Raw genomic sequence first — 27,780 nt, forward strand, 5'->3', positions numbered from 1 at the left:
ACCCGGCAGGACTTTTCTTGGGCACGACCCCTTGAATCTGGGGGACCCAGCTCGACTTCATTTTAGCTGGGTCCTCTCGAAGGAAAAAGAAACCCTCCCTCCCCACTGCTTCTCGCAGAGAAAGACAACTCTGGGCTCCACTTACTTGCTTTTTAATAACAGAACAGAGAACACGTGCCAGGAAGCAGCCCTGGGGGACAACCGGCCTGGGGGAGCTCCCGTGAGAGGGGTGGGTCGAGGTGGGAGGCCGAGAGTTATTGCCTCATTCAGACGATGGGAGAGGAAGTTGGGAGGAACCAAGGGAAATGCCTTGATGTTAGGAGATTCCAGCGCTGAGAACTAGTCCCTGGCCGCTGAGGCACGCTAGCATCTTGGGCATGGAGGTTTCTCCTTACTCCTCAGACTGCAACTCCATCCCCCAGGGATTGTAAAGGGGGTTCCTACTGGCTGTGACAGTGCTGAAGGAGGCCAGAGAGCCCAGCTGCCTGGAGAGGCAAGACCCCTCCTGGCCCAGGGGACTCCAAGGAGACCAAAGCAGCTGTAAGAATGAGAAAAACTGAAAAACATCTCTCTCCACATTTCCTAGTCCACAAACCCAGGTACTCCCAAGTTCCTGGCTCCCGCCTACTTTATTTTTGCTCTTCTCAAACCCAGCCATCCAGAGTGGCTCTTGGCTTCCGCTGTCTCTCCATGCAAGACCAGGCACCCACATCACCCTCCACCACCCCACCGAGTTCCTCACCAGACATACCTGGGCCCTGCCAGTAGTGAGGAAGTGGTCCTCTTCCCGGGAATAGGATGCCCTCTCCTCTTCCAGGTCAGGGAGCTTGGTAGTGCCAGGGAATCCATAGCCATCATTGTCAAGCACCAGGGGCTCAGATGCAGTCCCAGAGCTGCCCCACTGGGTCTTCTTCAGTCTGTGGAGACTTTAGGCTTAGGAAAGAGGTGCCTAAAGGCCAGGCATCCGGTCTCCCCATTCTTCACCTTTCTGCCCTGAAATACTTCCTGCTGGGACCCAACAGTGTTGTCATTTGACTTCCATCTATCTCTCCACCCCCAATTTTCTGCTCCCCTCAAGCTGTATTTTCAGTCCAGGGGCTCAGAGGTGACCTCTAGTTCCCAATGTCCTCCAGTTCTATGGAGTGCTTTTCTGTCTTCAATGATCCGGTTTCCACTCCTTCCAGCCCATACGGTTCATCCCCATCCCTCAGTTCCCTCCTCATTTCTATATGATGGAAATTTTGCTTCAATCTCACCAAGTCCATGATTCATTCTCAAACAACCCCCAATTCCTTCAGGAGGAGAAAGAACCTCAATTCTTCCCTTCCTTAGTCCAAACCATCTTGTCCCCTTACCCTGTTTGGCTCCCAGAGCCCAGGTGTCTCTCCTTACTCATTGATAATTCTCTGTCGCCTCCTTAGATCCTCCAGGTGATAAGTGACAGCCCTTACCCGGGCTGGGATGCCCCCAGGTCCGTGCTGCATTCCCCCCAAATGTGGCTTGCGTCTCTTTCTTCTGCAGAGCATCTCAGGGGGTGGGAGCCTCTCAGTGGGGTATAGACCAGGCTGGGAACAACCAGTAGCTCTCTGTGCCAGAGAATGGGGGAAAGGAGGTAGAAGGCAGAACTGGGTCTCTCAGGGGAGCAGGGGCTGAAATAGGGAATCGGGGACTTGTTTGAAGCCCAGATCACAAAAACACAGCTGTGATCTGGAAAACTATGATTGATCCATAGAAAGGAGGGCCTGGTCAGTGCACTGGCTGGGGGACACCAGAGGGAAGTGGTAATAAGGAGAGCTGAAGAGAAGGCAGTGGGTGCAATTTTAACCGAGTGTCAAAGGGCAGAAAATCTGTCATACCACCGGGGGTGGGATGTACTGTTCCTCCATCCAGGTGGGGCTGTGAAGCACAAAAAGAGGGCTTGATGCAGAGAGAATACCCCCGATCCACATTGTTTCTCTAACGACATCTCCCAAACACCAATCTAGCATCAGGAGCTACAGTGCCCATCAGTCAGTGGGGTAGTTACCCCCAGACTAGGGCTTATTGCTACCATAAGTCTTTATGGTCATTTAAAATTATACAGCGTTCCCTTCCCACCTCCAGCTAGTCTCCATTTTCTCCATTTCTACCCACCTGGGCCTTTGACTAAGGTTCTCCCAGAAGGTGTCTCCATAACGCTGGGGTGTCAGTCTCAGGCTCTGGAAAGGTAAGCTAGGGGGTAGAGATCGGCTGACCACCCTGGAACACCTGAGGTGAGGACAAGATAGGCTGGGGTCTGGCTCTTCCCTGACAGCATCTACTCACTCCAGGAATTTAGAAGTCTTGTCTTATCATGGGACCATACAGCTGTCCAGGCTCCCTCAGGCCATGTCCTCCCTTATCCATTTTAGCTGAGGAAGGTGCTGAAGCCTTTGATTTGAAAGGTGATTGGAGCTGGAGATTAGCAATTTTTTTAGCCTCAGATCTCACTGAAGCTCAAGTTTCTACATCCCACAACCAGAGAACATCATGTTTAGCAAGCAGGGCTGTTAAAGAGGAAGGCCTCAGCTCCTCAGGTGATGCAACAGACAGGTTACTTTTAGATCCAGGAGGGTAGAGCCTCTGTTCACCCTTGCTTTATCTCCCCATCTCAGAAAGACTACTATTCTTTAGGTAGGGAGGAGTGTGCAAAGCTGTTGGAGAACAGTGCTCATCACTTTCAAAGCCCCCAGAATGAATCATGACTGCTCCCCTGCTCTTTAGAAAGAGTGTCCTGGGCTCTTTAGCTTCTTCATCTCCATCCTTCCTTAAGAGATCTCATCCAGGCCCATGATTTAAATTCTACCAATGTACTGACAACTCCCAAATCTGTATTTTCAGCTCTGGCTCCTCCCCTGGACTCCAGACTTGCAGGTTCAACTGCCCACTCAACATCTCCTCCCTAGCCTCCTCCATCTTGCTGAAAGGCATTCCAAGTGTCCAGTTGCTTGAGCCAAAAGCCTGGTATGCCTCACTTTCCCTCACCTCCCATACCCAACCTATCAGCAAGTCCTGTGAGTTCTACATCTAAAATATACCCAAATTTAGGAGGGAGGGTAGAGCTCAGTGGTAGAGTCGAGTGCATGGGTCCTGCGTTCAATCCCTAGTACCATTTATGTATTGGTGCCAATAAATAAGGACCTAATTACCACACCCCTACAAAAAAAAAAAAAAAAAAACCCAAATTTGACCAGTCCTCACCACTTCCACTCCCATTACCACATTCCAGCTCATCTTCTCCTTCCTGGACTATTGCAATAGCCTCCTCCTCCTCCTCTCTCTGCTTCCATTCGAATCCCCCAACAATCTATTCTGCACAGAGGAGTGTGGGTAATCTTTTAGAACTGATCATGAAAACGATATGTGGTCTGACATGTACTTCACAATAATCATACCAGGAGGCTAGATGAGTATATTGATAAAAAGATCATCCATATAATGATAATTATTACAGTTAACTGAAAAGGGTACACTGTGTTCATGATTACTATTTTCTCTACTGCAGTTGTTTGAAATTTTCAATAACAAGAAAAAGCTTTTTAAAAAAAAGTCTATTCATGTCTTTACCTTGCTTAAAAACTTCCACTGATTTCTACTTTCCTTAGAATAAAATTCAAACTCTTTTCAATGGCCTGCAAGGTCCTATATGATCTGGTCTCTGCCTGTCTGACTTTATGCTCCACTTTTCCCTTAAGCACTAAGTTTCAGTTACACTGACCTGCTTCCTGGTCCTAGAAAGTAGCAAGCTTGTCTTTTTCTTGGGGCTTTTTAAAAATCTACTATTCCTTCTTCTCCCCACCTCTGGTTCTTATCAGACTGATTTCTTCTCATTTTTCAGATCTCAGTTCAAACTCACTTCCCCAGAATAATCTTCCAGAATCACTCTACCTAAATTTGTGTCTCCAAGACATTCTACTTTCCATTATACTATGCTTCTGTTTTATTTTTTCATGTACTTATCACTAGTCAAAATTACACTTATTTGTATGCTTATTTTGTCTCCTCCTTCTAGAATGGAAGCTCTATGAGCAGGACCCCTATCTTTGTAATTGCTGAATCCCCAATTCCTAATACAGTGCCTAGAAGATTGCAGTGTTGAAAAACTATTTGTTGAATAAATTAATAAATCACCAATCCTCGGAAACCAGGCACTGAGCTTCTTGTTCGTTATTTCCTATTCTTCTTAGGGAAGAACACAGGCATGCATTCTTCCCTCCATCCAGTTCCCCACCACTAGGTAGGGAGGACTTACTTGGCAAAGGGGATAAGGTTCTCTCCATCTTCCTGTACTTGCATGACTGGACTGGACTGGGTGGCTGGACTGAGTCTCCTCATTGGTGCTGGAAGGATAATGGAAAATGAATCATTTAACCCAAATAATGGCTGTAGGGATGAGACCTGTAGCAGATCTAGAGATTGAAAAGATGTATGGGTCCAAAAAAAAGGAAAGAGAACTGAAAAGGTGTTTCAAACGCTGGACATTTCTATTAGCCAAATATACTGGTTGAGGACGGTGAGCAGAGGAAATGTGGATGTGGTAAAAGATAAAAGAGAAAATAAATTTTCTGAAGTCGAACATACAGAGTAGGTGAAATTTACAGATAGTAGCTGAGTGACAACTGGCAATATGGGATGATGATGAAATGAAAAAAGATGACAGGTGGAGACTACATGGGGCAGAGGCTTTTGGGGGTAGTTGGTAGAGAATTGGTGGTTAGGGTCAGAGAATTGAGGATGGGCAAATAAACCAGGCATGAGAGGTCAATGAAACCTAAGTGTGGACGGAATGATCAATTGGTGCCAAGGAAGGAGAGGGTGGTTGGGAATGTTTATAGGTGAAGAAGGTGAGCAGAGAGGTCAGTTGCACAGTGCCATAATTCGGGACAGCCAAAAATGACGTGAGAGCCAGTTGGAGTGCGCAGAAAAAGCAGATAAGGATGCTAGGTGACTTAGGAGCGTGCCGGTAGACAGCATAAATTTTAGAAAACTGGAAACTGTTAGAGGTGAACAAGTATTTCTCCAAGGGCAGCTAAGGATGTGCTGAGAAAGCAGTTAGGAGAGGTGAAAAATAGAATGGAGGGAGGAGTATTTAGGGCTGATGTGGGAGATACCATAGTTAAAAGAGTTGGGCTGAAAGGGTGGATGGGGTCTAAATAGGATGTCTTGGGTCATAGTGGGAGAAGCTGAACTAGGGAGCAGGTGGGAGCTGAGGGGCATGGGGTACTCGGGTAACTGGGTCTACTTAGTTGACTCAGATATAACAGGAGGATGGGCCTAAGGAAGATAGACAAAGGATTGGAAAGTTGATGGCGGGGGCGGGGCGGGGGCAGCCAAAGCTGGGAAGGCAACCTGAGCCTGACAGGGCGGATAAGGACCAGAGGGGTGGGGCTGAAGGATCGGTTCCAGCCTGAGGGGTCGCGGGAGGGCGGGCAGCCTGGAGGGAAGGCCAGGCCTGAGGGTGCGAGTTGGGTCTGACGGGGCTCAGGAGACCCTTGGCAGGTGGACTGGGGCGGGGGGAACAGCCAAGCCTGAGGGCACAATTGGGCGCCTGAGGAGTCGTTGTGGCTACCAGCTGGTGGGCCCGTGCTTGAGGGACAGTCGGCAGCCTGCGGGGGCCAGGCTGGGCCAGCAGGGGTGGCCTGGGCCTGAGTCGGCACTCAGGCCTGAGAGGGAGGCTTGGGTCTGAGGAGGCGGCCCGGGCCCGCCTGCCCTGTCGAACAGGCGAGTCAGCATAGAACGGAGCGCCTGGGTAGCCCTGCCGCCGCTTACTGCACTTGGCCGCGGCACCTGAAGCAGCTGCTCGGCGAGTTCTAGAACGATACGCCGGGCGCGGAGGAGGAGCGAGGAGGCGACTGAAGCCGAGGGCGGAGCCGGCCAGGGCAGCGCGCCTCGGGGCGGGGCCTATGCCAAGCCACCTCCTGGGCGGGGCCTGGCGGGCGGCTCCGCCCCCTTGCGCGCCTCCGACGGCGGCGACGGGCGCGGGTCCCGGGCCTGGGTCATCTACTGCGGTCCCCTCCCACCTTTCCCGGCTCCTCGGATGCAGGACCTCTCTCCCCTCTCCGGAATCCCGGCGTCCTGCTCGCCCTTCAGCGTCCGCAACTCAGTTTCCCAGTCCCTGCCCGGTGGGCCCCACAGTCCCGGAGACATTGCCCCTTTAACAGCAGTCTGGGTCGCTCCTTCTCGGGACTGCGCGTGCCCGCCCTCCGCGTGCGCGCGTCCGCGGGTCCCCCGCCCCTCCCGCCCGCCCCAGCTCGCGCTGCCCGGGCGGGCGCCGGCCGCTGGCGCCGCTACTGCTGCTGCCCCCGGGGCGCGAATCCGCCGCCCGCCGCCCGGGGACCCGGCGAGGGGCGGGGGCAGCCCCGAACCGGCTCCGGATCGTCCCCACTCCCGTCTCAAACTCCTCGGAAAGTTTGTCCCTTAGCACTCTGCCCAGCCGCTCCGGGAGCCCAGCCGCGACGAGGTGAGAGCTGGCGGAGAGGGGGGTGAGGGAGGGGACGCCCGCGGAGGAATGTGCCGGGCTAGGGGGCGGGGAGCCGGGGTCCCGGTTTGCACCGTCCGGCGGGGGCCGGCTGGCCGCAAGAGCCAGGATCATGTGCTATTTGTCCCGCGGAGGCACAGAGAGGTGCCAGGCCCCGGGCGGCTGTCGGTTGGCTGGACAGGAGGATAGGGTCCGCATGGCCGCCCAGAAAGGCCGGAACGGGGCCTGTGTGAAAACTGGCAGGCGGACATGGTACAGGTGGCCTGAGGCCCCCTTTTGGGTCATTCGGCCTGACCCCAGCCGCGAGCTCCTCCCTGAACCCCACTGCTCCTTTACGCTGCACCGGTTGACCCCTGTACCTCTCCCCTAGTTCTTCCCCTCGCCATCCCCCAGCAGTGTCACCCCATTCGCTGTCCTATTAGTCGCGACGGCGTCATCATCGCGTGTCCCCATCAGGGTCCCTTCCCTCCCCTGGTCAGGGTCCGGGAGTCAGGGCTGTTCTTTCTGGAACAGCGTCTGTGGTTTCAGCTACTCCCTTCCTGTCCTGGGACAGACTAGCCCTCTCACCCCTCCCATGCCCTGGCCAGAAAGGCTGGTGAGGTGAGGCCCAGCATCACAGAGGTCTGAGATCCTTTGGGGCCACAGAAGAGGGCCCAACATCCCTGATCTCTCTTCACAACCCTCCACCCTGCTCTCCGTAGGCGTGGGTTGCTCAGCCTCTCCTTCCAGGGTGTGGGCACCCGATCACCCACATTCCTGGGCTCCAGCCTGGCACCTTCCCCAGGGCAGTGGACGCCATAGCCCTAGCCCCAGGCTGAAGCTGGGACCTGCCTGCTTCCTTTTCCCTTCTCTCCCCTTTCTGGGGGACCCTAATGCTACCTACCCTCCCTCCACTTGAACACAGATATTCTGAATTCTCCAATAGAGCCCTGGGGTTGGTATGATGGTTACAGGATGACCCCACCCTCTCCTGCCCATTGTCCTGACTCCTGAGGAGGAAGTGTTGGGGGCTGGGCAAGGGGTTTGGGGCTTACAGGCAGGCCCTGTGGATCCCAGTTCTGGGCTGTACCTCCATCCCCTAGACTTTGCCCATCAGCAATCCCTCCCTCTGTGGAGGTTGTGGTCTCTAGGTGGGAGCTGGTTTCTATTTCTCCCTGGCTGACCCTGTGGGGGAATTTTAGGGCAGGACTTTTGTCTGCGATTTTCTGTCCTCTCATTTCTCTTCGGGGCTCCCAATTTGTGCTTTTCCCCTGCCTGTTGAACAGTTCTGTTTGCTGTCCTCTGGGTCTCTCTTTCCTTCACTTTTCCCATTATTTTCTTCATAGTATGACCTTAATCTTGCCTTCTCTCTTGTCTCTCTCACTCTTTTCTCCCCCTTCCTACCACCCTCAGTGTCTGCCCATATGTCCCTCTTTCTGAATTGCCCTCTGTCCAGCCTCTCTCTCTTCTCTATCTGAACGTTCAGTACACTTGTGAGTGACGAGGAATAAAAATATCACCATCCCTGCCCTTGGATTCACATTGCGTTTGGCCACTCCAGAGGTCCAGCCGTCCTTACCTTTCCTAGCATCACCCCTTACCTGTTGCCCTCCAACCCTGGAACCCCAGACACACCTCTGGAGCTGCAGGTGCCTCCTAACCACTCTTCCCCCACAACCAGGGTTTCCCCCACAGCCCCAGCTGGCGTGGCCAGGCCCCAAGTGTAGGATGGGGCTCCTCCTACGAGGGCCGGTGGCAGCCAGAACTGATACAGCCCCCCTGATCTGGGGCCAGGACACCAGGTAACTCCGGGGTGACAGCCCAGCTCTCTGTGAGCTGGGATATGGCTGGGGAGAGAGGCAGGAACACCTTTGAGAGTCCCTAAGGAGAGTGACATTGGGGAGGCAGGCCAAGGGAACAGAAACTGGGTCCTTTAGGGGCTGGATAGCTGGGGGAGGGGGATGGAGAGACCGGTTCCAGGGAGAGGCTGGGAGGCAATGTCTGGGTCCCCGCAGTGGCTCTGACCACCTCTTCTGTCTCTGTCCTCCAGCTGAGGAGGGGGGAGTATCTGGAAGCCATGGCTGGTGCCTCAGTGAAAGTGGCAGTGAGGGTTCGGCCCTTCAACGCCCGAGAGACCAGCCAGGATGCCAAGTGTGTGGTCAGCATGCAGGGCAGCACCACCTGTGAGTGAGTCCCAGGGGCCCGGCTGGGCACAGGCAGGGCAGCCGGGCCCACCACGCAGGCTAGTCCTGCGGGGCCGAACCAGGAGGAGGGCTGTGCTGGGCACAGAGCAGGTGTTAGTTGGGAGGGCGGGGGCTGGGACGGGCTGGCCTTTCCATGCTCCCAGTCCTTGGGAGGGGGAATGTTGGCCTGGAGCCCTCCATTGCCCAATCCAGGGAGGCAGCCCGGTGGGGGGCGGGCCCTGGGAAGCCAAAATTAGCTTTGGTGACTGGAGGGGGTGGGGAACATTAAAGGGGAGAGATGCACTAGGATGGAGGTGGGGAGTGGGATGCCTGGATTCTGGCGGCTTATGGGGAGTGGGCAGAGGTTGTGAGTACCTGACTTTGGCCTGCTTTCCTTTGCCCTCTCAGCCATCATCAACCCCAAACAGAGCAAGGATGCCCCCAAAAGCTTCACTTTCGATTACTCCTACTGGTCACACACTTCGGTGAGGCTGTTGGGCTGGAGAAAGAGCTAAGCAATGGAGAACAGGGGATTTAGGTCCTGGGGAGGGGGCACTGCTGGGAAAGAAGACCTTCAGGGGATTGGTTGGGAGGGCCAAGACCCCAGAGTGGGAAGGGTGTAGGACTCTGAGGTTGTGACCGGGACCAGGATGGGGAGGCAGAATCCCTTGGGTTAATTAGGACTGGCAGGAGCATGAATAGGACTATGATGGGGGTGGGGGGATACCCAGGACCTAGTCATCTAGGGCTCCTGCTCTCTTTCTGTGCCCCGTCTTCACCTAGGCCGAGGACCCCCAGTTTGCATCTCAGCAGCAGGTGTATCGGGATATTGGAGAAGAGATGCTGCTGCACGCCTTTGAAGGCTACAACGTGTGCATCTTTGCTTACGGGCAGACGGGAGCCGGGAAATCCTACACCATGATGGGGCGGCAGGAGCCAGGGCAGCAGGGCATCGTGCCCCAGGTACATGCGGGGCCTGGCAGGGCAGCCAGGGCTGGAGCATCTTCAGCTGCCCTTAGGGGAGGAAGGCTGGGGGTCTAAAGGTTATGGAGTATAGACCTGGCTCCCCGAGGTTGTTAGTAATAGGGAATGTGATGGGGGTAGGGGTCGGCTGCACACCCGTCAGGGCCCACAAGGCCACAGCTTTGATGGCAGAGAGCACTGGGTTTGAACCTTGCTTCTGCCACTTACTGCTGTTTACTTGTCTCTTGATGACCTGTGGGTGTAGTTTCCCTGTAGGCTTGTGTACCATAGTCAAGGTGTTGAGGGTAGAGAAAGCCGGTTGTGGGTAACTGAGAGTTGACCGTATTCTCCCTGACTCTGCAGCAGAGTGGCCTCTCGCACAGGCGCTGGGTTTGCTTCCTGCCTCACCGAATGCTAGCCTGTGACCCTGAGCAAGTGTGAACCTCTCTGAGATTGCTTACCCATCTGTAAACTGGGAGCGATCCCTCTCTCAGGGCTGCAGTAAGGGATAAACAGGGTCACTAGAGACCTGGCCTGGCCCAGGGCTGGGCACCACAGGTGCGCCATGAACAGCAGCTTCTCTGTGCTTCTCTGTGTCCCCCTCCAGCTCTGTGAGGACCTCTTCTCTCGTGTTAGTAAGAACCAGAGTGCTCAGCTATCCTATTCTGTGGAGGTAAGCACAGGTCTTGCTTGGGGGCTGGGAAGGGGCACAGTGTCCCCTGGGCAGGCAGGGGGAGAGCAGAGACAAGTCTGGAGTCAGACAGCCTGGGATCCACACCAGGCTCTGCCAGTTAGTAACTGTAGCTTTGGGCAGATGGTTTCTCTCTCAGCTCCTGAGTTCATTTGTCTGGAATGATAAGGATGGGGGGTCCCATCCTGGAGCGTTGGGAGGATCAGTGAGCTCGCACGTGTGAAACGCTTAGTGCCCTGCAGTAAAGGCCCAGTTAGCTTAGCTGCAGTTGCTGTATCACACCTAGTGGCAGCGAGGGTGAGCTCTGTCGTTGCTGGCTTTGTTAGTTCTCATTTGCTTCTCTTGCTCAGGTGAGCTACATGGAGATCTACTGTGAGCGGGTACGAGACCTCTTGAACCCCAAGAGTCGGGGCTCTCTGCGGGTCCGGGAGCACCCCATCCTGGGCCCCTACGTGCAGGACCTATCTAAATTGGCTGTGACCTCCTACGCAGACATTGCAGACCTCATGGACTGTGGAAATAAGGCGCGGTGAGGCGGGCTGTCGGGGTGGAGGGCAAGGGAGCCAGGATTGGGAAGGTGGCGGGCAGGACCCACTGACCCCTCCCTCCCCTCCAGGACTGTGGCCGCCACCAACATGAATGAGACCAGCAGCCGTTCCCATGCGGTCTTCACCATCGTCTTCACTCAGCGCTGCCATGACCAGCTCACTGGGCTGGACTCAGAGAAGGTGGGACCCCCTCCCCCCATTCCAGCCTGGTAACAGGGACAGTGATGTCATGATCGGGCCATGTGTCCTCCCTCCCTGGCCAGGCTGGGTTGAGTGCCTTCTCCTGAGGACTTTCACAGCCCCTTATTTCCCCTATCAGACCAGTGGGGAACAGTCTCCTGTTTGCATGTTTGTTTGCATGTTAAACTTCTTGGGGCAGGACTGGAGCCCAGTGTGTCCCTTGTCCAAGCACACAGTGGGCTTGTAAATATCTGTGAATGAATAAATGAACAAACAGACAAGTAACCAGACCTTCTCTATCGTGTTCCCTTTTCTCCTGTCCCCTTCCCTCCCCAGCTCCTGGCTTTCTCCATCCCAAGCTAACTGCCCGGTCCCTTTGCTGGGTGTTCCCCTGACTTGCCTGCCCCACCCCCACTGACCCAGTCACCTCCTGCCTCTTTCCTCTGACCCAGGTCAGTAAGATCAGTTTGGTGGACTTGGCTGGCAGCGAGCGGGCCGACTCCTCGGGGGCCCGGGGCATGCGCCTGAAGGTGAGGGGGCTTGAGAGGGACAGATGGGGCAGTGCTGGGGGCTGTGTGCGGCAGTCTCTAATCATAACCTGGGACTCCGGCTGTGAGAATGGAGGGGAAGGGGATGGGGGTGAGAGAAGAAGGCCTCATTCCCCACATTCCTCATCCCTTGCCAGGAAGGCGCCAACATCAATAAGTCTCTGACTACCCTAGGGAAGGTGATCTCAGCCCTCGCGGATATGGTAAGACCTGGGCGTAGGAAGAGGGGGGGCTCTGGGAAAGCCAAGCAAGGCCAAGGGGTGGCCCACCCTGACCCCCTTCCCCCTTATATCCCTCAGCAATCAAAGAAGCGGAAGTCGGATTTTATCCCTTACAGGGACTCTGTGCTCACCTGGCTGCTCAAGGAGAATCTGGGTGAGGGTCTCCCCCTCCTCTCTCTCTCTGCCAACCCTGCCACCAATCCCGCTAATCCCCTTTGATACGTCTGACCAGTCCTGTTGCTGCCCCTAGAACCTCAAATCCTCCAGTTGTCCGCTGACTCTCCCCCTGACCCGGGGGCATCCTTTGATGGTGTCCTGATGCCGAGATCAAGCCCACACCCTCCCTGCCAAGCCGAGGGCCTCACTGACCTGGCTGCCTATGACCCTTCTCTGACCCCACACCCACCTCTGACTTGATCCTCCTCCCACTGACCTCTGACTGTACCACAGATGCTTGATGTCTCCCTGACCTCACCCCCACTTCCTCTGAGCACCTGATTTCATGATTAGCTCCACAACTCTTAGCTTCACCCTACCTCAGACAGTGACCCTATTGTATCCTTGCCTGAGCACTGAGGGCCCCTGACCCTGTGACCCAGTCTGACTTTTCTTAGGACCCCGCCTGGCTCAAACGTTCCCCTCCTCTCTGTTCGTAGGTGGGAACTCACGTACAGCGATGATTGCAGCCCTGAGCCCCGCAGACATCAATTACGAGGAGACTCTGAGCACTCTCAGGTGGGGCTCTGGCTGGGCTGGGGCAGGACATGAAAAGTGCCAGGAGCTCAGAGGCTGGTTGCTTAGGACCCTGCCCCTGAGACAGGGTGGACCCTCTACTCTGCCCCACTGTGACGAAACCTGGGAAGGAGAGGGAATCACTTGGCAGACCAGGGTCACCTGAGTCTGGGCCGCGCCGATTCCGACCCTCCTTCCTCACCCAGGTACGCCGACCGCACCAAGCAGATCCGCTGCAACGCCATCATTAATGAGGACCCCAACGCCCGGCTGATCCGAGAGCTGCAGGAGGAGGTGGCCCGGCTCCGGGAGCTGCTGATGGCGCAGGGGCTCTCTGCCTCTGCCCTGGGAGGTGGGGCTCCGGGAGGGGCTGCTCAGGGAGGGACCGCTGCCCACGAAGCCCCACAGGTGCCCTGTGGCAGAGCTGCAGAAGTACAGAGGGGACAGATCGTGCTTTCAGCTGTCAGAACTGGAAGGGGCTGAATCTCTGGGGGAGAGGTGGGCAGGATTCAGACAGCTCCTAGAGCTCCTGAAATGACAGGAGCAGGCACTTATGGTTCAGACACTACATTGTTAAGAATAGGCTGCTGGGCACCTGCCTTGACAGAAGTTCTCTTGAAACGCTGGGAAGTAAGTTGATCATAAGCTGAACAAGAATCAACAGCGGAATGATTTCTAAAACGTCATGCTCAGCCTCTAACTTGGAGTGGCGTCTGTGTTAGAGGGTCTGTGATCTGTGTTGGCTGCATCCGGTGCAGACTGTGCATTCAGTCTTGGGGTCCGTCCTGTTGAAGAGTCGGGATGCTAAGGGACACAGCAGGGGAGAAAAAGGGTGTCAGTTCTGGGGCAGAAAACATAGACGTAACGTTTGCCTTCCCACATTTGAAGGGTAGTCTCACAAAAGGAAAGGCAGTGTAGTCTCTGTCATCCCAGAGGGCAGAACTAGCAGCAGGTACACGTGACATGGGACAGATTTCAGCTCAACACAGCTAAGCCCTTTCTGATGGTGTGAGTCATCTGGTAGTGGAAAGACCTGGCTGCCTTGTTCAGTGATGAGCTCTCTATCCCTGGAGGGGAACAAGTAGAGACTCTGCACATTTGCCATGGCTGCAGTGGGAGGGCTCTCTGCCTGGTGGTGGTGGACCAGATGTCTTCTGCAGTCCTTACAGGCTGGTCCCCTGGGAAGTCTTCTCTGTCTCCGATCAGTTTGTCTTTCCTTAGCCTTCTTTGACCTCTTCCTCCTTCCTAGGCCTGAAGGTAGATGAGGGGAGTCCTGGTGGTGCTCTGCCAGCTGTATCACCCCCCCCAGCCCCAGCTTCGCCCTCATCTCCCCCAGCACACAACGGGGAGCTGGAGCCATCATTCTCCCCCAATGCCGAGCCCCAGATCGGGCCTGAGGAGGCCATGGAGAGGCTGCAGGTGGGAACTGGCGCTGGCAAGGGGCAGGGGTCTGGGGGCCGCTGGGAGTCTGGTTCTCCAGAGCCAGGGTTGAAGAGGAAGAAGGAATCCTTGGAGTAGCGTGGCTCTCCTGGTAGGTGCCTGTCCCAGCCTGTCCTGATCCCTGCCTGTCTTATGCCCCCAGGAGACAGAGAAGATTATAGCTGAGCTGAATGAGACCTGGGAGGAGAAGCTACGTAAGACGGAGGCCTTGAGAATGGAGAGGTGTGAGGGGCGGGACTGACAGCTGGAGCCCTGGAAGGGGCTGGCTGGGGAGGGAAGGTTGGGCCCTGCAGGAAAGGGGTTCCTGGGTATTGATGGTAAGACCAATATTTGCCTCTCCTTTGCCTCCAGAGAAGCATTGCTGGCTGAGATGGGGGTGGCCGTCAGGGAAGATGGGGGAACCGTGGGCGTCTTCTCTCCTAAGAAGGTGAGTTGAGGGATCGGGTGAGGGGGCCTAGGAGACTCTGGATGCCGAGAGAAGAGGTTTGGGGTCACAGGGTAATACACTCTGTGATCTCTGAGGTCTCCAAGTTGTCCCTCCACCGTCTCTGCCCCGCTCCTGCCCCTTCCTCTCTGTGTTGTCCCGCCATCCCTATTTTCTCCCTCATTCCGACAGCCGGAGAGGCGAGTGCTTAAATGCCTGTGGCCAGGGACTCTGGGGACCACAGAAGGATGCCAGGGTCCTTGCCTTTAGGAGGATTTCAGGAGCTGCTTAGAATCTAGGTATTTACAAACACAAACCCACGCACACATGTGTATGTAAGTTCGTGCTTAGAATTTATCTGTGGATTTGTGAGAAGCTGGTTACCCCAGGGGAAAGGGAAAAGATGTGGGAGATCGGAGGTTGTTTTGTCCACTGTATGCTCTTTTGTATCATTTGAATCTTGTACCCTGTGCGTGTTACCTACTCAAAAACAAACAAACAAACAAACCCTAAAAAAATACATTTTTGAAAGGATACCTTGGAAGACAAGACTATAAAGGGAATGGAGGGAGGAATAAGCCTTAAACTGTAAAATGCTGATTGTTAAAACAGTAAGAGGTTTAAGGATGGAAGCATCAGTGCAGCCTGGAGATATCTGGAGACTGATTTCCTGCAGAATAGGGTTTGGAAAGTGGAGTCTGAAAGATGGATTGGGGGTAGAGAAGCAGAACATCTGGCTGAGCAACCATGGGGCGTTGTCGGCCGAGTGGGGCGCACCAGCACCTGTCACGTGTCCACCATGTAGTAAGTGCCTGGTAAGTCTCTGCAGAGAGGAAGGAAGGAAGGAAGCAGGGCAGGAGTGATCAGGCTCTGTTGGAGACAGGAATGGTGTTCAAAACCTTTGACAACCGTCATGGCCCAGGAGCCAACCAAGAGTGGCCGTCAACAGCCAGCACAGCTGGACTGTTGCACTCTGATGTAGGGATGATGCGGAGGCCAGTTTGAGCAAAGCAGGAACTTCCAGTCCCACCCCTGAAATGGAGCCAGCCTCTCCTGTCAGGACTGTGGTACAAAGCGTACTAGGATCAGGTCCTAAGTGAGACACACTGTGCTGCCTGGAAGAGGTGGGGGGCTATCGGAAGGCTGCCCCTCTGAATTTCACATGGACAGGGTGCCTGGGAGATTGAGCAAGCCGGGATCGTTGAACAGGGATCCAAACAGAGGAGGGCGTCTGCCTGGCCTGGCCTGCGGCACAGCTAGGACGAGAGAGAGCCATAAGTGGGTGATTGAGGGCGGCAGGCCAGGCTGAGGGGAGAGGCCCGGGCCCGGGCCCCCAGGGCTTTGGGGTCCCTCCAAGGCCCCCATCTGGGAGGAGGGGCTGCAGGTGGCTCTCAGTGCAGCTTGCAGCCACCTTGGGGTGCTGGGGACCTGAGGAGCTTCTGCCATAGCTGAGGGGCTGGGGAAGGGTAGAAAGGGGTGGAGATACTGACGGGGCAGGTGTTTCTTTCCTGGGAGGGTTCACACTGCACAGGATGCCGCCTGCTAGAGCCCAGGACCAACGGGAGGGGGCTTCTGTTTGATGCCTAATTGCTCTTGTAAAGGTAACGTACCCCAGAGAACAGTCGCGTGGTACTGTGAGGTGCGTGAGCTGAAGAGGAAACCTCCTTCCTTCCCACCCTCGGGTTCCCCTCCCAGAGGCGAGTCCTGCGGTCAGCTCCCGATGTGTTCTAGCAGTGGTCTGTGCATGTAGAGACAGGGTGCATTACACATAATGACCCACGCATGCACACCCACGTCCACATGTTGCCTCTCTTGGAACAGCATTGGTTCTGTACCACGTGAGTTACTTTTCATATAACAATGTACTGGAGTCCTGTCTTCCGCTTTTCATTGTCAGAATAGGCTGCTGTATAGATGCATAATTAATTTAACCAGTGTCTTACTGATGGACTTTAGTTGATCCGTGTTCTTTGATAGTATAAACAATGTTGCAAAACATAATCTCAAATATGTTTGTTATCTGTAGAACAACTTTCTAGAAGTGGAGATTTGGGGTCCAATGGTAGCCAGGTAAAATTTTGATCTGTTTTGCTGAAGTGCTTCCGAAGGTTGTAACCTTGACATTTTATGCTTCCCAAGAGTCACAGAGAGCCTGTGTTCCCTCACCCTCTGCAACTTTCTGATCTTTGCCAGTCTGATTGGTATAAAAACGTGTCTTAGGGGAGTTTGCTCTTCTGCGTTTTCTCCAGGTGGTGAGGTTGGATGCATTCTCATATGTTTAAAAGGCATGTAGCTTTCAGAGGGAGAGCTGTCACAGTCACAGGGAAAATGGGTTCGGTGGGGTTGGCTGCAACCTGGGAAAGGTTAGCTGGGGAATTGGGCTCTTGGGGGAAAAGCTAGTTTGCCCTGGAGAGAGCCTAGAGCCTTAGGGAAAGCCCCCTCTTTCTGGGACCCCTCCACCAGGCCTAAGGCTTTCTTAAAGCAGTGATTTTTAAACTCAGCTTGGAGCCTCCTTCACAGGGGCCAAGGTAGGGGAGGAGGGAGCAGGACCAGACTCTGAGTACCACCCGCCAGCCCCCACTGCGCCTGAGTGGCTCCCTGCTTATCTGTTTGACATGTTAGGCTTCTGGGTAAGGTTTCGCAGGAACAAAGGGTTCCAGGGCTGAACAAAGATTGAGAAGCACTGCCCTAAATCATGTCCCCTCTCCCGAGGGATAGATCTCTTTCTACCTCCAGAGCCCATCAGTGTTTGCTGTTCCCAAGCAGGCCTGATGCTGTGGTGTCGGGAGGGGCATGGGTGTCCCTCAGGAGACGAGGAAGTGTTCGCTGGGGTGATTGCTGGGGGCCCTGGCGGAGGGGCAGACACACGGATACACACCCCTCTTCAGTGGACACAGCCTGGTGCTCCCACAGAAATCAGGGGTCCTGACTCTGGCTGTCTTCCCCCACACCGTGTGCTTTCCTGCCTCCGTGCCTTTGTTCAGGCTCCCCCTTTCACCTGGAACACTTCCTTCTGCCCGTCCACATCCTCTGCATCATCAGAGACCGGCTCCTATACTGCCTCTTCCATGAAGCCCCTTTGACCCCCCAAGCACCCACTGGGCTTCACTTTATTCATCTTTGTGTGCGAGCCCCACCCAGGAATACAGTAGGATGAATGAATGAACGAACAAATAAATGAACGAGCTACATGAGGGTGTGAAAAGTTCGGAAACTCCACTCTGAGACTTGTGTTTCCCATCTGCAATGGTGTTTCCACACACAATCTTATCTCACCAAATTGACCCTGATATCCTGACCGACAGGACAGCAGCATCTGGGTTTGCCTCATCTCTGTCACCTCTGTGGGGTCTTGCATATAGAAAGGAGAGAGGAGACGAGGCGGAATGGAGGCAATGGAGAATGGGGCTCTTGTGTCTGGGTAGAAGGCTTCTTGGAAGGAGTGGCATTTGAGACAAACCGTGAGGGATGAGGTACAGGAAAGAAGTGAATGATTTTGACGGGTGGGGGTGGGGCTGGGAGGGAGGCTGATCCAGGCAGGGATGCGGGAGCCCTCCTTCTGGAGTGAGTGCTCAGAGTCCACTGGGCAGGGACACAGAAGGGGAGAGGGGGCCCCCGGAAAGGGGCTTGAGTAAGTGGGCTGGGGCCCTGCTGTGTCGGAGGCCCAGGGGTACCAGCATAAGAAGCAGACTTGAGTCAGGAGGGCACGGGGTGCCAGCTGGAGAGGCCTGAGCTTCTCTGCACAGTGGGCGTGGTGTGAGCAGGAAGCCGGGAGACCCGCCGAGATGGACCCGAGGAGATGGCAGGGTGGGCCGAGGCGGCGGTTGGTGGGGAGGGAAGATTTCCCGGGCTCGGCGGCCAGTGGTGTGAGGTGGATGCAGAGGGGACAAGCCTGTGTGCTGCCCCGAGTTACGTGCCTGGGGAGGGCCAGGGTGTCATAAGAGAAACAGAAGTCAGGAAAAGGTGCTGTAATTATAAAAGTAATCCATGCTCCTGAGAAATTCAGGCTGGAATAAAAGGTGGGAAATACCAGTCCCCTAAGCCAGTTCCTCCTGTCCTCTCCAGAGGTGGCTAGATATATTTTGAAGGAAGAAATGACGAGCCCTGGGGACAGAGGGAGTGCAGGGAAAGCAGAGTGAGGGCAGGTAGATTCTGGTCAGGGAGACTGGTGGGTCCAGGTGCCTCTGCAGAAACGGGGCCTGGGAAGGGCACAGATAGTTGGGGCATCGTGTGTGTGAGGAGAGGTGGGTCAGGCTGCCCCGAAAGTGACTGGGGTAAGTGGGAGCAGGAAGTGGGAGAGCTCTCCTTCTGAGCGAGGGGAAGGGATGTTGCAAGTGGTGCCAGAACCTTGAGGGGTGTCTGCCCAAGCTCCTTCCCTCCCTCTTGGTGGCACCCCTGGTGGCTCTCATGGTCCCTCTCCTGACTGCCACCCTCTCCTCCTCAGACTCCGCACCTGGTGAACCTGAATGAAGACCCCCTGATGTCCGAGTGTCTGCTCTATCACATCAAAGATGGCATCACCAGGTAGCGTTTGCCCACAGCCTGTGGGGCAGCCTCTCCCTCTAGGGTGTGGTTGCAGAGGGAGGGCCGCACTGGTGACTTCTTTCCCTAGTGACCTCACTGGGGACTCACCCCAGATCTCAGGACAGCATCTCTGTGGGCCTGCTTGCTCTGGGCTTCTTGAGTACTTACTGGGCCTGGGACCAAACCAGCCCAGCACTTGTGGGGATAGGTTCTGATCTACTGGCGCAGAAAGTAGGTGGGAAATTGGACCACCGGGTCTTAGCACCCAGCACCATTGCCTTGGCATCCCTTTAAGGGGACCCTCCCCTAGTGGGGAGAAGGGCAGTGCCCACAGGGCAGGTGGCTTCTCTGGGCTAATGTTAACAAACCCCTGGGGCTCAGCACTTCCGAGGTCCTTCCTCTCCCACCACAGGCTGTACAGCTGTCTTTGGTGACCATCAGGGGAGGGATGGGGCCCTGAGGCTGAGGTCACCCATCCCCCTCCAGATTCCCTTTCCCCTTTGCTGTGTAGCAGTGAGGACATGGGCTTTGGAGTCACGCAGATCTGGGCTCAAATTCCAGCTTCACCATTGCCGGGCTGCATGACCTTGGGCAAATTACTTACCTCTCTGAGCCTCAGCTTCCTCATCTGTGAAATGGGAATACCTATGCTTGGCTCACTGAGTCGGACGAACTGGCGTTCAGAAGGGGCTTGGTGCATGTGTGACTGGCACATGCTCAGAAAATGTTGGCTGTTGCTTCCCCAGGGTCGGCCAGGTGGACGTTGATATCAAGCTGACCGGGCAGTTCATTCGGGAGCAACACTGTCTGTTCCGGAGCATCCCTCAGCCAGATGGAGAAGGTAATGGCTGAGGGAGTGCGCGTGGAGTGGGCAGACACAGAGAAAGGCAGGTCCCGCGTGCCCCCACGATGAGTGTGGAGGCCTGGGTCGGGCACTGGGAGTGTGGCTGTGTGAGGTGGGGGTGTGTCCTCGCCCTGAGAGGGGCTTCGAGCTCCCGGTCAGTAGTGGGGCCCGACTGTCTGCACCCACCCTCAGAGTGCAGACTGTTAGAATGGGTGGGGAGTGGCAGTGAGGGTCCCCAAGGCAGCAGCAGAAGACTATGGCTCTGGAGGAGGAGGTTTTGAGGAAGGAGATATCCTACCCTCTTCCTTGATTTTTTTTAGCCTCAAATAGCACCTTGATCATTTTCTTTGAAAATTTGTCCTTTTTTCAGTGGGATATTTGAATTTATCTCCCAAAACTCACTTTTCTGGCCACCTATGCCTACAGAGGTTTCAGGCAGTGAATGAGCCCATGTAGCCCTTTGGTTCCAAAACTCTTAGAGGTTTTAGTCCTTTATGACCACAGCTGCAAGAGCTTTTGGTGGGGAGGGTATAGCTCAGTGGTAGAGTGTGTGCCCAGCAAGCATGAGGTCCTGGGTTCAATCCCCAGTGCCTCCATTAAAAAAAATAGTGGATAAATAAAAGCTTTATTACCTCCCCGCCAAAATAAAATAATTTAAAAAAAGCTTTTAGGCGTCACGAGCCATCAGGATGAAGGTTGTAGCCTTTCTGACAGGTAATGAAACAGTGCTTGTGAGGCCCAGGCTGTGTTTTGAGGTCACCATTTTGTTTGTTCGTTTGTTTGTTCTGGGGTGGCGGTAATATTTATTTATTTATTAGTAGAGGCCCTGAGGATTGAACCCAGGACCTCGTGCCTGCTAAGTGTGCGCTCTAACACTGAGTTATAGACTCCCTGCTGGTTCAGTCATTTTTAAAAAATGGAATGATTTGGGCCCAAGTGAAGTTGAGCTCTGGGAAGGGAGTTGGGCAGGGAGGCTGGCTGTGTCACACCTGAGCTCTCAGGTCTGACATCCCCCGGGGAATGGGGGACAGGATGCGGGGCCATGTGGTCAGTGCATGTTTTAAAATAAGAAGACCACCTCATGTGACCTGCCACTCAGGTTGAAGACCTGCCCGCCCGCCCGATGGGCTTCAGTTCCGTTCAGGGTCAGCAGATTAACGCAGTCGTTCTGGTCTGGTTCATGTCTCCAGTGGCAGCAAGCACTTCCGGCATTGCGGGCTGCGAGCTGTGGAATCAGTTCAGCCCAGTGAGTTATTGCCAAGTTCCTGTTCTGCGGTTCCCCCAAGCCATGTGCTCGGGTGATAACGAAACCACACAGGCCCGCGGAGCCAGGCCACCCTCGGAAGCTCCGAGTGTTTTGGGGGAGATGATGGGCACACGTTGGTGACATCACACTGAAAGCAGCCGATGGTTCCATGCCCTGAAGGATGGGGGATATATATAAAGGGTTTGTGCGTTTGGGCCTTTGTTCTTACAGCAGGTTTAAGACCTGACCAGAGACAGGCAGAGAAGAGCAAGCGTCAGGGACAGAGGTGTGGATCGAGAGAAATAGTTATTACTGACTGTCTACTTTGTATTTTCTCACACAGGTCTCAGATAAGGGAGCTGAGGTCCCCAGGGGTTAGGGAATTTGCCCAAGACCACACCACACAGCTAGAAGGTGGCAGAACTGGATTGGGACACAGTAGGGCAGGCTCCAGGGCCCATGCTCTGAGTCCTGGGCGGCCCCAGGCCAGATTGCTATGGGTTCGTGCACGTGGAGAAGGCTGCCCTGGCCAGGCTGGAGCGAAATCTTCTTGCCTGGCCCAGTTTCCCTCCATAACAGCTGTCCCCCTCCAACCTCAATTTTAGATTATTCACTGAATTACTTGTTTATCATCTTTCTTCCCAGCTGGAAGTGAGCTCTGTAAGAGCAGGGATTTTGAGTTTTCTCTCCCCTGTATTTCCAGGATCTAAAATATAAAATAATGCCTGGCATATCATAGGCGCGCAATGTATTTGTGGAATGGATGAATGAATTTGAGGCATGCTGGGAAATAAGGGCGGACATAGACTGGTACCCATTACAGCCACCCCATCCTTCCCTCTGCCGCCTTCTTCCATTGCTGTTCTCGGACACACAGGGATGCTTTAGCTCTGTCTGCCTCCTCCTTCTCCATCGTTTCTGCCCCTTGAAATCCGAGTCTCCCTTCAAGCATTGGCTCAGAAGTTACCACTTTCCCGTAATCATTTCCAGTCCTCAGCCCCTAAGCTGAGTTCCTCTTTGCTTTCTTTGTATTCCCACAGCGTCAGTAGGCTTGCATTCTGTTACTATTCATTCTGTTTTCTCTATTACTTTTAATGTAAATAAGAACTCACTTTGGCACATCAGTTTATTCAAGCCTTTCAGCCACTCTGTAAAGAAAGACTTTGTTATCCCATTTTATAGCTCACAGAAGTCAGGTGACTTGCTTAGTGTCCCTCAGTTAAGGAGTCACAGAGCCTGGGTCTTTGGCATACGGGGGTGCCACCGTGACAACGGGGCACTGGTACTCGAGGGGAGGGAGCTGTCTCAGGCATCTCTGTGTCCCAGCAAGCAGCAGGCTTGTACCAGGAGCATCTCGATAGATGTTTGGGTTGGGTTGACTTTACCTCATCCTGGGAAGATAGTGATCTGTTGACTGTGGCTTGAGACGATTAGTCAGGTGGCAGTTTGCAAGAGGCATCAGACAGAAGTGGGCTGGGAGCCTGCTGAAGGAATCCAGACCTCGGCTGGTCCTATGGAAAGGAAGGAGTGGTCATCTGGAAGGCAGAAATGCAGGGCTTGCAGACCAGTTAGACCCAAGACACCAAAGCCCTCTGAGGATTGTGGGCTTGCTAAGCCAATGTTGGGAGGATGGTGGTGGGTGGGAAGGGAGCCCCGCAGAGGTCCCTCGGGACCATAGCTGGGGCTCTAACCCTCCTTCTGCTCTTCCTTTCCCGTGCTGCCTGCCACCAGAGGGGCCAAGGCACCCCCGACAGGTACTGGGGTGGGATTGGGGATGCATGTGTGCTTCTGGGCTGTTGCAGGGTGGGAATCTGTGACCATAGCCCTCTTCCCCCAGGGTCTGACCACTCCCTTTCCTCTCTCCCTGCCTCAGTGGTGGTCACCCTGGAGCCCTGTGACGGAGCCGAGACCTACGTCAACGGGAAACTCGTGACTGAGCCCGTGGTGCTGAAGTCAGGTAGAGGCGGGTGCAGTGAGGGTTCTGGGCCCTGGCTGCAAGGAGGATCTTCCTGGGTGAATCCTGGGCAGGACCCAGAAACAAATAGGAAACAGCATGGGGACGTTAAGGAGTCAGGTTTGGTTTCTCTTGCTGCCTCAGGGATATAGGAAGAGGATGCCAAGCTCTCTGATTCCCCTTGGCTGTGAGGGACAGGCTGGTTCCCGGGGTCAGCTAGGGGATCCTGGCTCTGACCTCCATCCAGCTTGGGGCGGTGGGAGAGATGGTGAAAGGCCCCTGGGATTTGGGCGTGAGGAGGGGTTTGCTGCTATGGGGGAGTGAGTCCACTTTTCCATCCTCCCTTCTCCAGGGAATAGGATTGTGATGGGCAAGAACCACGTTTTCCGCTTCAATCACCCGGAGCAGGCCCGGCTGGAGCGGGAACGAGGGGTTCCCCCGCCCCCAGGACCACCCTCTGAGCCTGTCGACTGGAACTTTGCCCAGAAGGAGCTGCTGGAGCAGCAAGGCATTGATATCAAGCTGGAGATGGAGAAGAGGTGCGTGGGGAGGTTGCTGGTGCCCCGAGGCCCTCCCGGCTGTCCCTCCCAGGCCCCCAGGCCCCGGCGCCCTCCTGTTGTCAGACACCCCACTGAGGTGGCTCCAGAACCCACAGAGCTCTTCCCTCCCACCCCCACAATCCCAGGTTGCAGGATTTGGAGAACCAGTACCGAAAAGAAAAGGAAGAGGCTGATCTTTTGCTGGAGCAGCAGCGGCTGGTGAGGGGCTGGGCGGGTAGGGGCGCTGCATGGGGCAGGCAGAGGCGGGAGGTGGGCTGGTGGGCACGGGCACTTCAGTCTGACTGCAAATTGGGAAGTCAGAGTGGGCAGTGGGCCCAGGGCAGTTGGGATGGCGTCTAGGAGGAGGCAGGAGAGAAAGTAACTTGGGGAGGAACCCATGTGTGCAGGGAACTAGGGTTCCTTCCAGGTGCCTGGGGCTTCCTGGATGCTAGCCCATCCTGTGCCACCTTTGATTTTTACCAAATCCAAGTACCACCCATGTTATTATTTACTTAGGATTCTTCTTTAAATGGAAGTTTAAGAGTGAGGGTACAGCTCAAGGGGTAGAGTGTGTGTTTAGCATGCACAAGGTTCTGGGTTCGATCCCCAGTACCTCCTCTAAAAATAAATAAACCTAATTACCTCCTTCCCCCCAAATTAAAAAAAATACGGTAAATAAAATTTTTTAAAAATGGACTTTTAAATATCTAACCTCATAGTGAACAACAACACATATGCACGAAACCTGTCTTGGTGTGGCTACAGCTAACACTACGGTCACTTTCTCTGCCCTGGTCACTGTTCCACACACTCTGGGGATGTTAATCCTCGTATCTGGGAGGGAGGTGCTGTCATTACCTCCGCTGTGTAGAGGAGCAGAGGTCTAACCCACCACTGCGCAGTTCTGCCCACGGTGTTTCCATGTCGCTGGAACACATGGCTCTGGGGAGTCCTTAGCCCTCTCCCCCTCCGTCTTCTCTCTCTCCCGCCCCAGTATGCGGACTCTGACAGCGGGGACGACTCGGACAAGCGCTCCTGCGAGGAGAGCTGGCGGCTCATCTCGTCCTTGCGCGAGCAGCTGCCCCCCACCACGGTCCAGACCATCGTCAAGCGCTGCGGCCTGCCCAGCAGCGGCAAGCGCAGGGCCCCCCGCAGGGTGTACCAGATCCCCCAGCGGCGGCGGCTGCAGGGCAAAGACCCCCGCTGGGCTACCATGGCCGACCTGAAGATGCAGGCAGTGAAAGAGATCTGCTATGAGGTGGCCCTGGCCGACTTCCGCCATGGGCGGGCCGAGATCGAGGCCCTGGCCGCCCTCAAGATGCGGGAGCTGTGCCGCACGTATGGCAAGGCCGAGGGGCCCGGAGATGCCTGGAGGGCCGTGGCCCGGGATGTCTGGGACACGGTGGGCGAGGAGGAAGGCGGTGGAGGCGGAGGTGGCGGCAGTGAGGAGGGAGCCCGCGGCGCGGAGGTGGAGGATCTCCGCGCTCACATCGACAAGCTGACTGGGATTCTGCAGGAGGTGAAGCTGCAGAACAGCACCAAGGACCGCGAGCTGCAGGCCCTGAGGGATCGCATGCTCCGCATGGAGAGGGTCATCCCACTGACCCAGGTAGGCAGGGCCTACCACCCGGCTTCTCCCCGGGGAGCCTGAACCTTCCCACCACAGATTCCAGCTTCCTTCCCCCTCTTCCTTTAAAAAGTCTTATCCAAGTTGAACGCTGCTTTGCTCAGCATACTTGGTGAATCACCTGCCTTACAATCACCAGGGCGCTCATTGAAAATGCAGATTCCTGGGTTCTGCCCCAGACCTCCTGAATCAGCATCTTTGGGGATGAATCTGCATTTATAATAAGTACCCAGGTGTTTCTGAAGTACAGTGAAGTCTGAGAACCACTAATATAGAAGGTACAGCTTTTAAGTTACTCCTCCATGAGTGTTCAGACCCGGCTCCAAGGGGACCCTTGACTCTGTTAGCCGCTGTGCTGAGCGCGTTTCCTGGGTCACCATGTAAAGCTTCCCAGCGGCCCTGGAGCAGTCATGTTATCACCTCTCCCTGTTTTGCATGCATTCACTCAACAAGTACGTATTTGAGTGTTTGCTGTGTGCCAGGCACTGTGCCAGCTGCTGCGGTTACTCAGCATTTCTGCTGTGTCCCAACTTGCCTCCTGGGGGGGTGACAGGCAGCAGTTGTGGTTCTTGAAGGCTTACTGCTCCAGGCGCAGCTCCTACCCCTCCCTCCTCGCGCTCCCCTCTCCAGCCTCTCTGGCTTCCTTGCTGTTCCCTTCAAGGCCTTTGCACCTGCTGTTCCCTCTGCCTAGGACGCCCTTCCCCTTGATAACAATACAGCTTGGCCTGCCCTTCCTTCAGGTGTTCACTAAAATGACAGCTTCTCAGGGACTCCCTTCCTGTCCTCTCATGGCAGGTACCCCCCCACCCTGGCCTCCTGACTCTCTTCTTTCCTCTAGTGTTTTCCATGCAAACATGTACTTTTTCTTACAATTATATAAAATATATAACATGGTACTCTATGCCTACATATAAGACAAATATATATTAAGCAATTGAAATTTATGTATCTATATTTAACTTTTTATGGAGGTACAACGTGTGTACCATACTATATATTTTTCTTATTCATTTGTCTCAGCTCCCTAAAATGATGGCAGTTGTTCCTCCCTTTGTTGTTGACTGCGGTATCCCCAGGCACATCGTGTGTTCGGCAGTATTTGCTGAGTGCCCACCTGTGAGGCAGGGTCGTTTCTCATGTAACCTCACAACAGCCCTGTGCAGTAGGGCCTGTCATCACTGACGTCATCTTACACTGATCCCGAGCCACGGCTGGGAGGTGGTGGACTGGGACTGAGTCAGAGCACCTGGCTCCAGACCTGGGCTCCTGAGCCCCTGTCCCTCCGGCTTCCTCATCCTCTTGGGACCTCTGGACATTCAGCTGCTCCAGGGCCTCCCATCTTGTCCTCCCACATCCGCAAATCTTCAGGACCCCCCCTCCCCTCACGGCCCTTTCTCTCACCCCTTCTCCCTCCCAGGATCATGAGGATGAGAATGAAGAAGCTGGTGAAGCCACGTGGGCCCCGCCCCAGGGGTCCGAGGCAGAGGAGGAAGCCCCCAGCGACCGCACGCCCCCCGCCCGGCCCTCCTCGCCGCCCCTGTCAAGCTGGGAGCGGGTGTCGCGGCTGATGGAGGAAGACCCTGCCTTCCGCCGGGGCCGCCTTCGCTGGCTCAAGCAGGAGCAGCTGCGGCTGCAGGGACTGCAGGGCTCCGGAGGCCGGGGCGGTGGGCTGCGCAGGCCCCCGGCCCGCTTCGTGCCCCCCCACGACTGCAAGCTGCGTTTCCCCTTCAAGAGCAACCCCCAGCACCGTGAGTCCTGGCCAGGGGCAGGGGCTGGGGAGTCCCCAGCGCCACCCCAGGCCCCCGAGGAGCTCACCCCGCCTCCGGCCACCCCTGTCCGCAGGCCCCCAAGTCCCCGCAGGTCCCACCGTCCCCGCAGGAACTCCCTGGACGGAGGGGGCCGAGCCCGGGGAGGGGGCTCCACGCAGCCGGAACCCCAGCACTTCCAGCCCAAAAAGCACAACTATTATCCCCAGCAGCCCCAGCCCTACCCAGCCCAACGACCCCCAGGACCCCGCTACCCCCCATACACTACGCCCCCTCGGATGAGACGGCAGCGCTCAGCCCCTGACCTCAAGGAGAGTGGGGCGACCGTGTGAGCCCCGCATCCTGGGCAGAGAGGGCCTGGCGGGGCCCCTTCCTGGGAGGAGATGCTGCTTCCCCAGAAGCCGTGGGGCGGGGAGGCCCTAGAGACAAGAGAGAAGGTCCGCGTAGGTGATAGAAGATGTAGGGTGACTGGGCCGGAGGCTGGAGGAAGGAAGAGGGCACGGAGCTGCCAGGAGCGAACCAAAGTGAAGGACTGACGGGAAGCTGCCTCGGGGCCGCCCCTCGCAGGGGGTCCCACAAACGCTGCTAGGGGTGGGTGGGGAGCTGGGGTGCTGCGTAGTCAGTGTTCGACTTTCTTTTCAAGTGGGGGCAGAGGGGGGAGCACCTAGAGGGAGGCGTGGTCTCCCCCTGTCCTGGCCCCTGTCTGTCTGTCCGTCTGTGGTGGGTTTCTGTCTCCAGGGAGGTGTGTCGGGATCGTAAGTCATTCCCTTCCCCTTCCAGGCCTCCTGCTATATTTGGGGGACCTGTCTGGTTTCTGGTTTGGCCGGGGTCCCATGAGGATGTGGGACCCTTCAATAAAGAATAGCAAACAGGGA

The 27,780-nt window shown here is 55.5% G+C and overlaps 2 protein-coding genes across 6 annotated transcripts; one reads left to right on the forward strand and one right to left on the reverse strand.

Moving 5' to 3' along the window:
• Positions 1-118: 118 nt before the first annotated feature.
• Positions 119-7,037, reverse strand: INCA1 (inhibitor of CDK, cyclin A1 interacting protein 1). Of its 4 annotated transcripts, none has more exons than XM_045516450.2 (7): positions 6,899-7,037; positions 4,271-4,358; positions 2,134-2,198; positions 1,857-1,896; positions 1,393-1,586; positions 752-917; positions 119-538 (listed from the first exon to the last, which is right to left on the reverse strand). In XM_045516450.2, exons 1-7 carry the CDS (start codon positions 6,934-6,936, stop codon positions 392-394), a joined length of 738 nt encoding a protein of 245 aa, XP_045372406.2. In that variant the 5' UTR covers positions 6,937-7,037; the 3' UTR covers positions 119-391. The 4 variants fall into 4 exon arrangements, with proteins under 4 accessions (XP_045372406.2, XP_045372405.1, XP_010952940.1 ...); XM_045516449.2 differs by having other exon boundaries at positions 2,134-2,247; positions 6,899-6,947; XM_010954638.3 differs by lacking the exon at positions 6,899-7,037 and adding an exon at positions 6,039-6,169 and having other exon boundaries at positions 2,134-2,247.
• On the forward strand, positions 6,281-27,780 carry KIF1C (kinesin family member 1C). 2 transcript variants are annotated; one of them, XM_074342416.1, is made up of 23 exons: positions 6,282-6,478; positions 8,157-8,277; positions 8,526-8,658; positions 9,067-9,143; positions 9,442-9,621; positions 10,229-10,294; positions 10,663-10,841; positions 10,929-11,040; positions 11,493-11,570; positions 11,726-11,791; positions 11,888-11,963; positions 12,466-12,544; positions 12,748-12,893; positions 13,791-13,960; positions 14,124-14,203; positions 14,333-14,408; positions 18,850-18,929; positions 19,676-19,770; positions 22,893-22,976; positions 23,326-23,512; positions 23,659-23,731; positions 24,507-25,121; positions 26,557-27,780. In XM_074342416.1, exons 3-23 carry the CDS (start codon positions 8,553-8,555, stop codon positions 27,235-27,237), a joined length of 3,306 nt encoding a protein of 1,101 aa, XP_074198517.1. In that variant the 5' UTR covers positions 6,282-6,478; positions 8,157-8,277; positions 8,526-8,552; the 3' UTR covers positions 27,238-27,780. The 2 variants fall into 2 exon arrangements, with proteins under 2 accessions (XP_074198518.1, XP_074198517.1); XM_074342417.1 differs by lacking the exon at positions 8,157-8,277 and having other exon boundaries at positions 6,281-6,478.

This window comes from Camelus bactrianus, chromosome 16 (genome assembly GCF_048773025.1).
Source record: "Camelus bactrianus isolate YW-2024 breed Bactrian camel chromosome 16, ASM4877302v1, whole genome shotgun sequence".
Taxonomy (NCBI): Eukaryota; Metazoa; Chordata; class Mammalia; order Artiodactyla; family Camelidae; genus Camelus; species Camelus bactrianus.